Here is a 14,140-nt window from a genome sequence, read left to right as displayed (position 1 = left end):
GGGTAAAAAAGAGGGTTCTTGGTGACCAAAGGGGTGGTTTGGGCTCATCTCTGGGCATCAGAGTCAGCCTGTACTCCTGCCCTGTGAGGAGCTCACCACTGGGGAGAAGCAAGCACCCCCGATGCGAGAGCTGCTCTCCACCACCCCCACCTTCAAGTCCCTCCTCTGGGCGCGCAGAAGTCACTGTGTTAGGAAATAGGCTCCTTTCACCCTTGTTTCTGGGTGCCATGGACACCTGTTCCCCTGCCATTCTCCTAGTTGTTCCCAAAGGCCCCGCGGCACCCACCCCAACGTGAAGATGCACGGACAGGCCCACCTCTGACATCTGCACCACGTTTACTGGGGGTGCGTTTGGGCTCCGTAACATCAGCACTGAGCATGTGCGGGGCACAGGGCACCTGGGCCTGGTTTCCTGAACTGGGCACAGTTAGGTGACGGTGTCCAGGACAGCTCAGGCTTGAGTGAGCAGCTTGTCTGAGCCTGTGCTCTTAACCCTCCTCACCTTACACGATGCATTCATTACCCTGCAAATAACATCTCAGCCAAATCTTGAAGTTTTCATCCGCCCCACGTGGATGAGTAAAAGTAAATGAACTTTCAACAGTACGATGGTCTGATGGTGGTGGCTGGGGGTTCCATCCACACAGGAGGACCGAGGTGACCATGCCCAGTGTGAGCGATGCCTTGGAACCAGGGTGGCGGAAGCCCAGGGGGAGCAGGTGACGTGAGCCATAGCTCATGTGCAGAACAAAGAAGGAGGTGCCCAGCTGCCTGTGCAGCCACCGTACCACCAGCATGGAGGAATGCCACCTGTGCAACCGCCGAGGGAGCGTCCTTCCGCCTGGGAGGTGGGTGTTCACTGCGGGGCCTGTCAGTCAGGTGCTTGTGGACGGCGTCCCTGGACTCTGTCCCTTTCTCTAAAATAACGCAGTGACCTCTGAGGCCCCTTCCAGCTCTGAAATGCTGTCGACCTTATGGAGGGTTGGCACTCACACTGGCTTCTCACCACTCTGCACAGCAGCCTGTCCCTTACCTGCCGCGTGACCAGGGGACATGTCTTGGGACACTCTCATTATGTAACGTAGCAACGGGAGCCGCACAGAAGACGGAGACTCTGCTGCGGAGTTGCCTGCAGGTAGGTGGGGAGGAAAACCTGCCGCATTTTGAGCATTAGCAAGAGGCTCTCCAGAACCACACCCGAGGCGTCCCAGGCATGAGCAGGACAGGGAGCCAAGACCTTGCCATTCCAGGGGCAGCTCCTCCCGTGAACCTGCCAGACTAATGGGTAAGGTGACCAAAGATGACGTTTTCAAACATTGAGGAAAATGCAGAATGGGTTACCTAGGTTCGATACCAAGGTTGTGGGTTTGATCTCTGGTGGGAATGCATGTAGGAGGCAGCCGATCCGTGATTCTCTCACGTGGATGTTTCTCTCTCTCTCTGCCTCTCTCCCTAAAATCCTTATAAACCTTCTCCAGGGTGGGTTCTCGGGGCCCAGAGTTTTCCTGGACGAGCAGGCTGCCCAGTGGTGCAGCTAAACGTGTCAGTGTCTCCACAGCAGACCTGACTTTCCAGCCACACTGGCCTCCCCGGAAGGACGGTACTCGTGAAGTGTAATCATTTCACTTGACCTTCATTCAGGACCTTCAGCAAGTCAACCGTGCTCAGCAGCGAACCACAGTGAGCTTGTCTCGTGCCCTCAGACAGGGTGAAAAAGGCGAATGAGTTGCGTAAGGAAATGCGAGTACTTTGATTTTACTGCCTATGTCAGGATGTTTTCCACTGCAAGTAGCAGGAAGTTCAACTCCAAGTGTTTTTAAACAATAAGGACATTAATACCGGAAGTAGAGGCAGAGGGCAGGTAGGACCCAGGGCCCGTGGGGCCAGTAAATAAACAGCGTCTTGAGGACCCCAGTTCCTTTCACCGCCCCCGCCATTCTGCCGGTCCCAGCCTCCTACCTCTGGTGCCCCTTGAGTTGCAGGATGGTCACCCGTGGCAAGTCTTCCTCGTTTGTGTTCAGAAATGGAGAAAGGCCCGGTTAAAATCAAGCATCTTTCTCAGCGGCCCCATCAAATTTCTCATATATGTTGTCTGATTCAAATCCCTTTGAACCGACTTGTCCCTAAAATCAATTAGTGGCAAAGGAGACAGGGTCTCCGTGACTGCCTAAGCCTTCAGTGACCAGCCCTCATCCCTGGAACTGGGCCAGGCTTCTTTCTGCATGGCGCTGCTTCCCGACCGGGCAGGGCAGGCACAGATGGCGTGGGGGTCACCACAATGTCCACACCATTCTTTGCCGGACCAGCATCAGGCTCCATTGAGTGACGGAAGAGGGGTTCCCCGACAGGACCCCCTTGTCAGTTCTCACCTTGTTACCGTCTAGAAGGAGCAGTGTCTATACCCAGTTTGGGACCTCGTGCCTATCATGTTATGGTTTGCTTTGCTGGTATCAAATGGAAGGAGAGACAGGGCTTGAATTGGGCCAAAGTTCTCCCTTCTTTCCTTTTTCTTAAAAATAAATTCAAATAAGCCCTGGCTGGTGTAGCTCAGTGGATTGAGCATGGGCCTGTGAACCAAAAGATCATGGTTTGATTCCCCGTCAGGGCGCATGCCTGGATTGCAGGCCAGTTCCCAGCAGGGGATGCACCAGAAGCAACCATACATTGATATTTCTCTCCTTCTCTTCTTCTCTTCCCTTCTAAAGATAAATAAATAAAAATTTAAAAAATAAATTAAAATATTTTATTTATTTATTTTCAGAGAGAGGGGAAGGAAGGGAGAGAGGGAGAGAAACATCAGTCGGTTGCCCCTTGCACGCCCCCAACTGGAGACCTGGCTGGTAACCCAGGCGTGCGCCCTGACAGGGAATCGAACCTGTGACCTTTCAGTTTGCAGGCCGGCGCTCAGTCCACTGAGCCACACCAGCCAGGGTCTCCCTTCTTTTCTTTTCAGAGAAAATTTTGTCCTTGTCTAGAAGAAAGATCTTAGAATTGTAAAGGAGAAAAATGGCTCCTTATCCCACGGGCAAGCCCAATTTATGCTGCTTGAACTGAAATTCAACCCTATTGATACTGGGTGGCCCCTGCCCGGGCTGGCACAAATGCTAAAATTGTTATTAGTTATTTCCATTATACCAACCAGCACAAATGCCAAAATCATTATTAGTTATTTCTGTGACTTCCACTTTCAGGCCAAGGTCTAGAACAATAAGATGTTAAGGATAGGAAATAAGTATAATTTTTCCATTGCCTGTGGAAAACAGGCTTCATGCTCCAGAAATCTGGCCAGAGTTCATAGTTCTGTGCCCATTCAGTGGCAAGCAATAGCCAAGTCCAGGCTTTGAAAACAACCTCTCAGAGTCCACCAAAGGAGTCGATATCTTTTAGTTACGAGAATCAACATTCCCATTCTGAGCAAGGCAACGCAATGCAGGGCAAGCGTCTGCTTCCTCAGTAAAAATGGCATATCTGCTTTAGCAAAAGTGGTAGCCCCGGCCAGCGTGGCCTCATTGGTTGGGTGTCATGTCACAAAGTGCCAGTTCGGTTCCCGGTCAAGGCACATGCCTGGGTTGTGGGCTTCATCCTCATTCGGGGCATGTTCCCGGGGCAACTGATTGATGTTTCCCTCTCACATCAATGTTTCTTTCCCTCTTTCCCTCTCTCTTCCCCTCTCATTCAAATAAATCAATAAAAAAAAAGTTGTAGCCATTCATTTAGCAAACATTTATCGAACCCTCGCCAAACTCTATGGCAGGCTCGGGGGATGCCGTGGTGGCGAAGGAAAGGGCTTGGTCTCTGCCCTTGAAATATTAATGAAAAAGGTAGTCAACGAACAAACCAAAAAAGGTAATTATGGACCACGTTAATTAGGAGGGTAGTGAGCAGAGTTGTGATGCGGAGTAAATGTATATTGGAAGTGTATGGAAGGCTGTTCTGAAAAGGTGATGTTTAGAGATTTTTGAAGAGATCCAAAGCTTTCTCCGTCCCACGTTCTAAACCAACTGGAAACTAAGATAAAAAGAGCAACACATGGAGAACCAAGACAGCAGCTTCACCACTGATGAGTCTGGGTTGGGAGGCCTAACTTAGCGTGAGGGTGAAAAAGGCCCGGACAAATGGTGTTTGCAAAGGTGGCTATTCTGAGGGCCCGATCCCACCTGCTATCCCTACAATGTGACATTGAGAGATGAGGTCCCCTCCCTTTGGACCTGGGCAGGTCTATGATTCTGGTAGAAATGATGCCACATGACTTCTGAGACTAGGTCAGAAAAGATGGTACAGCATCTCCTGGTGCTGCTGGGACACCTCCGTCAGAGCCCAGCCAACCACTCATGCTGCGAGGGAGCCCAGCTAAGGGACAGCTAGGACCAGTGTACCAGCTGGGAGATTGAGCCACTGGGGAGTGACTTCTCCAGCCCTTCAAACTGTGGTCAAGTTACCCCAGCTGAAGCTTTGTGCAGCTGAGATGAGCTGTCTCCCGTGAGCCCTGCCCATATCACAGAGTTGTGAGCAGATGAATGGTTTTCATTATTTTTTATCCACTACATTGGGGTGGAGGGCAATAGTAACTCAGACCCCAATTCCCCCAGTCTAGACTTTGGAGCAGCCTACTGGAGGGAAAGGCCAGGTCTGTGAGACGGACACACCCTCAAGTTCATGTCGAAAGGGGAGAAGAAAAAAAAAAGAAATGCTCTGTGTTTAGAATTTTTGATAGGTTCACCGCCAGGTTGATAAAAATGGATCAATGGCAAGCAACTCGTTTGGGTTTTCCTGGAACTTTTGCAGTTTCAGCAGCGGAAGTGCCTGAGCACTCCTTCCGCCTTGGGGAGACCAGGGTGGTGGTCGCCCTGGTTGCCCTCCACCATGTAGCTCATCCCACCTCCATGAGGGGGGAGCGAGCATTCGGAGAGGGGCCAGGGTATTCAGGGAACGCCCCTTTCTGTGGGGAGCATTATTAGAAAAGATCGTACCCTAATAGTGACTTTGCAACTGCATACCAAAGGAGCCAACTGCTAAAAACCAGGAGAAAAACATCCCAGGGAGACGGAGCGCTGTATATAGACCTTGAAAAAGGACAAGGTTGGACCTCTGCCCAGAACCACGGCCATGACAAAACTGGGGTGAGTGGAGGTCCTGAATCAGAAGGTAGCACTGCTGTCGGTAAAGAATCCAGAAGCCAAATCAGGAATGGCTTTCTGAACCATTCAAATGGAGTCATTCAAACCCTGGGTTTGAATCCAGACCCTTCCACCAACTGTATTACCTTCAGCAAGTTACTTAACCCTCCCTTTGTCTGTTTTTGTCTCTGTCGATTGGAGATAATAAAGTAGCTATTGGAGAAGTAGGATTTTGTGCGAAATGGTAATACACACAGTACTCATTCATTACGTGTTGGCTGTTAATATATTTGAGTCTGAATACGTACATCTCAGGGGTGGCTTATACATTGACAAATAGTGTTTCTGGCTAATGTTTCAAGTTAGCCCACATTCCCAATCGCCTTCTCTTTTGCCTTTCTCTACTGTCCAGACTAAACCTAGACACGAGAGTCCCCAGGCTCCCTCGAGGTTGGAAGTGGCAAAGGACACAGCTTTGGCTCATGAGTGTAAAGAAAAATCTGAAGTGACAGTGGCGGTTGGGTTCCCAAGTTGAAGGAGGATGTCGGGGCTGCAGACCCAGCAGCCAGCTGGTGACAGTGAGGTAAGGCCACAGAATCACAGAGACGCCACTTCCGTGATGTGGGGTTGCCAAACCATGACCTGCAACCACTCAGCCCAGGACTGCTTGAGAGATAAGAAAAATAACCCTGTATTTACTGAGGTCACGGGTGCTGGGTTTATTAATACATTTTGCAGCAGACACAGCTGTGAATGCCCTGAGTTTGAAGGCGATTCCTTGGTCCTTAGCGTGCAGGCGGAGAAAAAGAGTGTGGCCCTCAACTCAGCCTGGCTCCGCACAAGTTTGCAGCCAGAGGAGGAGGCGGCCCCAAGGAGAACAGGAGCGTCCTAGGGCCACAGCGAAGGAAGCCAGGAGGGAATGGGCTTCTCCGCCCGAGTGCCCGGTGTGCCCCGGCGAGGCTCCGATGCTCCGCCCCTCGCGGCCCGCCCGGTCCGCATCCTGGGGCCCCGCCTCCCGGGCCTGCACTTATGGCCGAGCGAGCGCGCTGCCCGTGCGCCCCCTAGTCGCCCCAGCCCCGCCATGCCCGCCGACCTCAGCGGCACCTGGAACCTCCTCACCAGCGACAACTTCGAGGGCTACATGCTGGCCCTAGGTAGGCGGAGGGGCGGCGGAGGGGCGGCGGAGGGGCCGCGGGCGCTGGCGCCCGTCTGGGGTCGGGGCGAATCTTGTCAGTTGGTTTCCCGGGGTGGCCAGGTCCCTGTCTCTACTTTCCGCGTCTGTTTGTCCCCTCGCATGTCCGTCTGCCGGTCCCCCAGTCTGTCCTGCGCTCCCCCCTCCACCTGCTCGTCCACTCATTCCCCAGTTGCCCCGTCCCCGTCCTGCTGTCTCCCCTGTCCCCTAGTCCTCTGTCCCCTCGCCGGTCCACCACGCCAGTCTGTCTGCCAGTCCGCGTGTCCATCCGTCTGTTCCCCATCCTTCCATCTCCGCCCACTCCCGGTCTCCTCGCTGGTCCCAGGGTCCCCGTGACCTCACCTCGCTCCCCACCCCGCCCTCCTCTCGTGCCCCCGACTGACCGTCCCCCCACCGGCCCGGGGGCCCCAGGGTGCGCCCCCCTGGGGGGATTCTAAGGGGGGGGGCAGCTGGCGTGGGATGCCTCGCGGGAGGACTCAGGGACACGAAGGGGCTTCGGCCACGTGCGGGGGCGCCCCGGCCGAAGCCCCTCCGCGGGTGGATGTTGCCCCGCAGCCCTCTTCAACGCGGGGCTCTGGGCAGCCGGCCCCGGATCCCTTGAGCCCAGGGGCGCCCGCAGGATGGTCCGGGACGGCAGCACCAGCGTCCCGGGCGCTTCTCCGGGAGCCCCCACCCCGGCCTGCGCCGAGCGCCCGCCCCCAGGTGATTCCGGCCCCTAGATTCCGACCAGGGGTTGAAATCTGTCGTTTTCTGACGTCCACTTCTTCCCCGGAGGACTTCGGGGGTGTCAAGAAACCCTTAGAGGCCGCGTCCCCCTCCTCGCAGTTCTAGCCCGGAGTGGCTGGACAGGTCGCTTCTGCCTCTGGGGCCCGGCTGCCCCGAGCGCTTAGGGGGCCGAGGAGTCAGGCCGGCGGTGTGGGGGGTGGGGGGTGGGGGCGCCTGACAGGAGAAGCCGTCCTTCCTGACGGATCCCCGGGTTGTCCCGCCCTCAGTCTCATTTTCTAGACTCGGTGGGTCTGAGCACCTACTTGGTGCCACGTGCATTCCACCAAACGACGCCAGTGGGTGGCATTTTTGACAGATGAGCCAGAGCTGCCCGGGCTTTGGGGGCCTGGGGACGACCCCAGCTCCGCCTCATTTGATCCCACACGGGGCCTCAGTTTCCCCATCTGCAAGTTAAGATGGGAGTGCGATTTTCTACTGTGATAAAATGTGTAACATAAAACTGGTCGTTTTTTACCATTTTGAAGTGTACAGTTCTGCGGCCCGGGTGTGTTTTTAAGGTCTCTGAGCCCGTGCTAGGATTCTCCCCCCTCCTTCTCTCCTGCTGAGTAGGGAAGTCCGGAACTTCTCAGGCGAAATCTGATTTATATTGACATGAAACCTTGTAGGGAAGAAAAAAATGTTCCCTCTGCCCATCTGTTTCTTTGCCCGGGGCCCTGTAAGTTAGACCAGCAAAGGTCAGATTAACAAGAGACAGACAAACAGAAGCTTAACAGGCACACTCAGGAGTACTCAGTGGTGAGCACCGCTGAGGAGCACTCAGAACTTGAGCTTCTACAGCCTTTAGCAAAGGGTAATGACTTTGCAGAGAAGCGACAAGACAAAAAGACTTTGCATTTCCAGGGTGACAAATAATAGGAAAGTTAATATATGGGAAAAATAACGAATAATAAGGGCTCGATTGTGTAGATTCTTCTGGTGCCCTTTCCAGGCTGATAAGAGTCTAGAATCCTCTCCTCACTTCTGTCCGTCCAGGTACAGAGGGGAGGGGGAGTGCGGGAGAGAGGCTGTCCCACGGCGTGTCTGTCCCACAAGCTGGACCAGGCCAGAAAGAGGCCACTTTCCGCAGCCCCCCAAGAGACTCCTTGGGGATAACTGACATTCATCCTGACATAAACCAGGCCCCGCCCCCTCCCCCCACCTGTGCTCCCTGCTGTTTGTTGGCTTCTGGAACCTGTGTGGTCCTGACACCGTCAGGCACGTGATGTGGTTTCCTGGTCCTGGCAGCACGTAGGTCCTGGTCCTTGTGACCATCCCCACCTTTACCCTACATGATATTTCGGCACTTGCCAAGATTTTGTTTTGTGGCTGCCTAAGACATGCTTTGTAAGTAAGTTCCCCCTTAGTAAACTCTACTAATTGACAGACTGGAGTGGCCAGCCTCTTTTTTCCATCTCGCCTGCCCTCGGCTTACAGAGGTAGATTCACTAGGCCAAGGTGCCGTGTTTTAAGGTGCTGTGTCCTGAACCCTACCAGGGACGCAGTTTCTGTTTGGGATCACGAAAGGGCTCTGGAAATGAATAATGTTGATGGCTGGATAACATCATGACTGTACAAAGCCACTGAACTGTATACTTAAAAAATGGGCGAAAGGGTAAAATTTGTATATTTTACTACAATAAAAAATTACCCAAAAAGGCCCTGGCTGGTGTGGCTCAATGGACTGAGCACCGGACAGGGAACCAAAGCGTTGCTGGTTCAGTTCCCAGTGAGGGCACATGCCTGGGTTGCGGGCTGGGTCCCCCGTGGGGGGCACACAAGAGGAAACCTTGATGTTTCTTTCCCTTTCTCCCTCCCTTCCCCTCTAAAAATAAAATAAATAAAATCTTTAAAAAATTACCAAAAGAGAGAATTACAAGGAGACTTTGGTAGAACATGAACAATAAATCCTATTTTTATTTTAAAAAATGTAAGTTCCTTTTAAATTCAGTTGTTTGAATTAAGCACATTTTGTGAGTTGGCATTATCTCCTACCTGAGCCACGTCTTATGACTTTACGCAGTGAACTAAAACGTGGGACGTGTTTTTTCTAAACACACAGGTTTATATTTCAGGGGAATAAAGATAGCTCCTGTAATAAAAACCAGAACGTCCTTATCTTGTTCATTGGATGGAAGGAAGATACAACCGGGCGATCTGTCCCTTTAAGCTGAAAACAGAGCTTGAAGTCTTTGTCCCAGTTAAATATTTCAGTTCACCAAGTGCTTGGTGAATTATTCAATGTCTTACATTTAGATTCTTTCTGAAATCAGTGCATGGCATATAGAAGGATTTATGGCACAGAACTCAAATAAATCAAAGTGTCCTTAGGTTCAAGAAGATTGTTTTCAGTTTTCCTTTGGTGGGAGCCAATTCTCTTCTACTTTTTCTTTTAATGTTGTTTAATTACAGTTGTCCCCATTTCCCCCCATTACTCTCCCTTGCCCTACCCACCCTCCACCTCCTACTTTGAACCCTCACCCCCCTCCCCGTTGTCCTTGACTATGGGTCCTTTATTCATGTTCTTGGACTTGACCCTTCCTCTTCTTTCCCCTGTCACCCTCCTCCATCCTCCCCTCTGGTCACTGTCAGTTTGTTCTTTATTTCCTTGTCTCTGGTTCTATTTTGCTTGCTCGTTTGTTTGTTGGTTAGGTTCCACTTACAGGTGAGATCACATGGTATTTTTCTTTCACTGCCTATCTTATTTCACTTAGCATAGTGCTCTCCAGTTCCATCCATGCTGTCATGAAAGGTAGGAGCTCCTTCTTTCTTGGCTGCTGCGTAGTATTCCATTGTGTAAATGTACCACAGCTGCTCGATCCGTTCATTTACAATTCTCTTCTTAAAGGGAGATTTAGCCCTGGCTGGTGTAGCTCAGGGGATTGAGTGCCAGCCTGCAAACCACAGGGTCACTGATTTGATTCCCAGTCAGGGCACATGCCTGGGTTGCAGGCCAGATCCCCAGTAGGGGATACATGAGAGGCAACCACACATTGATGTTTCTCTCCCTCTCTTTCTCCTTCCTTTCCCCTACCTCTAAAAATAAATAAATAAAATCCTTATAAAAAAGGGAGATATGATTACTTTGTCTTACTGCTGAAGGACAGGGAGAGAGCATTGGCAACGTCTAGCCAAACAATGTGCTCACAGCTAATAAATGAGCAGTAGGATTCAAATTTACTTTCTACACTAAAACCCTGGTCTTCTCAGTATTCCATGGCTTTATGTAGGACTCTTTTTTAAAGCTTATTCAAGATTTCTAATGATTACAGCAGTTTTTGAGGGTTTTTTTTTTCCCCAATCGTTGTTCAGAAACTGTTCCCTTGTCAGCCTCTGGCGGGGATTCTGAGAATGGCTCCTGCCATGCCCGGCTTCAGATCTGTCCCCTGTGGCACACAGCTGCCTAATGGGTCTTTTCTGAGAGCTGTTGAACCTTTAAAATTTTTTTGTTTATTTACTTTTAGAGAGAGCGGAACAGAGGGAGAAAAAGAGGGGGAGAAATATTGGCCCTTAACCCAGACATGTGCCCTGCCTGGGAATTGAACCTGTGACCTTTTGGTTAGCAGGCCAGCACTCAATCCACAGAACCACACCAGCCAGGGCAGCTGCTGAACCTTTTTAATCAGCCTGTGGATGGAGGTTTGCTGAGATCTTTCCCTATAGATCCTATTATGGTGTTGACAATGTAAAAGAAACACTAGCAATCAAATGCAATGCTTTTGACAAGGATAGTTGCCATGTTTTTGCTTCTGCATCTCAGATGAAAGTTAAGATTTCTTTTTATTATTATTTCTTTAAGAAATTGACTTTGCCACTCGTAAGATAGCCAAGATGCTGAAGCCACAGAAAGTGATTGAGCAACATGGGGATTCTTTCACCATCCACACGTACAGCAGCCTAAGGAACTACCTTGTTCAATTTAAAGTTGGAGAAGAATTTGACGAAGATAACAAAGGCCTGGATAACAGAAAATGCAAGGTAAAAGTTGAAGTACGAACATGAGCTCTTCATCGGGCAAGTTCACTGGCACTCTACTTAGTAGTAGCCAAGGGTCCTGCTAGAACAAACTAAGGTTTCTCCCGTCCATCACGCAGAGCTTGGTCACCTGGGACAATGACAGACTCACCTGTGTCCAGAAGGGGGAAAAGAAGAACAGAGGCTGGACCCATTGGATTGAAGGCGACAAGCTCCACCTGGTACTTGTTCCATCCACATTGTTCTTATTTTTAGTGAGGTGACGTAATATTGAAAAAAAAAGTTCAATAGGAAGCCAGGGCCAGCAATTCCATTATTCCAACCCTTTCTACTTGGTGTGTTTTCTTCCAGTCTCCGTCAGAATATTCTGCCTTTCCATTTCATATAAAAGCATATTTCAGGTTTCTAGCTAATTTTCCTGTTGAAGTTATTATGTATTAATTGAATATATATAATAAGGTAGCAAACTGGCCGCATGATACTCCTTTGGGTTTTCTTACCGGTGTCCAGGAGTATTGATTGTATTTCAGGGTGTTTTCTGTTGCTGCTTAAATTCCTGCGCGTAGAGCTTTTCCCTCCATGGTCTTACTCCCTTGGGAAGAATTCACAGAGGGGGTGACTGAGGCCTGAGGCCAGACCTCATTGCCTCGTGCTACTTTGTTGCTTTACTCACTTCTAAAAGGAGGCACCAAAGTCCCATGCCCCCATGAGCCCTTCATGAACATGCAAATTATAGCTCAACCGAATGCGATATTTCTAAATATAATCTTGAAGGTATAATATCATACCTCAAGGCTTAATGGTAGCTTTTTCAATGAGAATTCCTTCCTGCCATGTATGCTATGGTGCTTACATTTTTCAAGTGATGATTTTGTGCCCAATTACTCTGGTAGGTCCTCTGAGCAGATCCTCTCACTTAGTCATCAAGGAAGTCCTGTGAAAGGGATACTGTTTTCCCATTTACAGATCAAGGGACTGAGGCCGCACGGGGGAGCCTCACATCTGGGTCTGACCAGAATGTGTGCTTCAACTCCATGCCTCGTTTGCACGTGGGGCAGCTGGGTGAAGCCCGAGCAAACGAAATCAGAGCACTAATCTTAAAGTTGGGAATGGCCTTTGAGTGTCTGGGGAGGCTTTGATTGAGAAGGTGTTGGAAAAAAAAAAGGCATCGAAAAGGCACTAAATGAAGACATTTAGATTCTGGGTCAACAAAGCTCACAATCTTTGGACGATAAAAACAAAGTAGGAAACTTGCCTTCACAAAAATGTTATCTGGCATCACAAAGGAAACACAAATATGTTTGAGATTCGGGTTAGTTGGCTGTAAGGAGTAACGTTCACATTGCATGCATCCCCCTTGGGCGTTACCTGGAGCTCTGCCCAAGCAGACCCTGCCTCGGGGGACATTCATAGGACAGTTCTTGTGTTGTCTTATGTAATAGAAATAAATAAATATTTGGCCTTTGTACCCAGTTTTTAAAACCCTCGAAATCTCTAGGGCACCACGAGTGTCTTCTGTATGCTAATGAGATGACTGGTGAATGGGGTGGTGGGGTGCGGGGACCGATCACCAGACGATCCAGGCATGGCAGTGGGGTATGAACTTTCAGCCTGGTTCCCAACCTCCAGGAAGAGGAGAGAGGCTGAAGATTGAGTTATTCACCAATAGCAAATGATGATTCAATCCATCAATTGTGCCTGGGTAATGAAACCTTCATAAAACCCCCTAAATGAAGGGGTCCAAAGAGCTCCCAGGTTGGTGGAAGCATTGAGGTGCTAGGAAGGTGGAACTCCTGGAAAGGGTGTGGGCGCTCCATGTGCTGCCCCCACCCCTGGCCCCCCCACCTTGTACCTTCTCCTTGCATCTGCTCCACAGGGCTGTCCCTGAGGTATATATAGCCTTTGTAAAACACCCATGCATGTATTTGAAATGTGCTTCTGAGTTCTATGAGCCATTGTGGCAAATGATCGAACTTGAAGACGGAGCCATGGGAACCCCAATATATCACTGGTCGGTCAGAAGTCGAGGTGGCCTGGGACTTGCAACTGTCGTCTGAAGTCGGGGGGCAGGGAGGCCCTACCCTGCGGGCTCTGCGTTCACTCTGGGCTGTTAGGGTCAGAACCGAGTTGACTTAACTGGACACCGGTTGCTGTCAGAGTTGGAGAAGGGGGTTGGAAGGGACAGCACATGTCTGGCGTCAGGAAGAACCCCCCCACACACATTTGGTGTCAGAGGATTTCGAGTACTAATAGGCCCTGTGCCAAGTCATCTTCTCCTCCCCTCCCTCCTGGCCCCTAGGAGATGTTCTGCGAGGGCCAGGTGTGCAAGCAGACCTTCCAGAGAGCCTGATCTGGGGCGACCCAGAGCCGCGAGGGCTGCAGCTCGACGCCGGGGTAGATTCCAGAATGAACAGGTGGTGATCTGTCTGGACTTGGTAATGCACCTTGTGGCCAGGGAGCGGCCGCACAGCCTGGGCCAGAGACCATCTGCATTGTGGGAAAACTGCTCCGCTTCAATAAACCTGTCCAATGCCTCTGACTTTTTCCTCTCAGTGTTAGCACGTTCCACTATTCAAAGGAATATTTGGTCTATGGTGGATACACCGGTGAATAAGATGCAATTCCTGCCTTCAAGGTCTGGCGAGGCCGTGGATGAAATGAGCCTTCTGAACAGTGGACTTAAGGAGAGGCAGCAGTGGGAGGGGCCAGCCTGACCTTGAGGCATGGGCAAGTCATGGCAGGGGCCTGGGGTAGTAGAGGTGGTCTCCAGCTCAGACCTGAAGCACAGGTGAGTAGGCAGCATCGGGAAGCAGTTTAGGTGAAGGACTGGAGATTGCTTTAGCTGGATCACGGGTGTATGTGGGTGGGTGGGGAGAGGTGACAGAGGGGACTGGAATGACAGGCAGGGGCATGACCATGAAGCTTGAATGCCAGGGTTAAGAGGTAAGATTTTGTCCCCAGAATAATGGGATGATAGCGACTGGTTATTAAGCAGAGGCTCTGGCTCCCAGAAAGGGAACTGCAGCTGTGGAGGGAAGAGAGGGTTGTAGGTGGGGAAGGCTGTTAGAACACCTTGCAGGGAATCGCAGTGTTG

At 50.8% G+C, this 14,140-nt stretch overlaps 1 protein-coding gene across 1 annotated transcript; it reads left to right on the top strand.

The window, feature by feature from the left end:
- Positions 1-6,150: 6,150 nt before the first annotated feature.
- On the top strand, positions 6,151-13,585 carry RBP7 (retinol binding protein 7). Its single transcript, XM_037165718.2, has 4 exons — positions 6,151-6,271; positions 10,871-11,049; positions 11,166-11,267; positions 13,346-13,585. The coding sequence occupies exons 1-4, from the start codon at positions 6,199-6,201 to the stop codon at positions 13,394-13,396; spliced, it is 405 nt and encodes a 134-aa protein (XP_037021613.2). The 5' UTR covers positions 6,151-6,198; the 3' UTR covers positions 13,397-13,585.
- Positions 13,586-14,140: the final 555 nt, after the last annotated feature.

The sequence above is a fragment of the Artibeus jamaicensis genome, unplaced genomic scaffold (genome assembly GCF_021234435.1).
Source record: "Artibeus jamaicensis isolate MK-2021 breed Jamaican fruit bat unplaced genomic scaffold, CSHL_Jam_final scaffold_847, whole genome shotgun sequence".
NCBI lineage: Eukaryota > Metazoa > Chordata > Mammalia > Chiroptera > Phyllostomidae > Artibeus > Artibeus jamaicensis.
Note: the sequence above shows the minus strand (reverse complement) of the source record. Positions and strands in the feature narration are given on the sequence as shown.

Excerpts from the sequence above, each read along its gene's own strand:
- RBP7 (XM_037165718.2), top strand. The coding sequence starts at position 6,199 with ATGCCCGCCGACCTCAGCGGCACCTGGAACCTCCTCACCAGCGACAAC. Across the intron at positions 6,272-10,870 it reads GGGCTACATGCTGGCCCTAG|AAATTGACTTTGCCACTCGT; the intron begins GTAGGCGGAGGG and ends TATTTCTTTAAG. Across the intron at positions 11,268-13,345 it reads AAGGCGACAAGCTCCACCTG|GAGATGTTCTGCGAGGGCCA; the intron begins GTACTTGTTCCA and ends CCTGGCCCCTAG.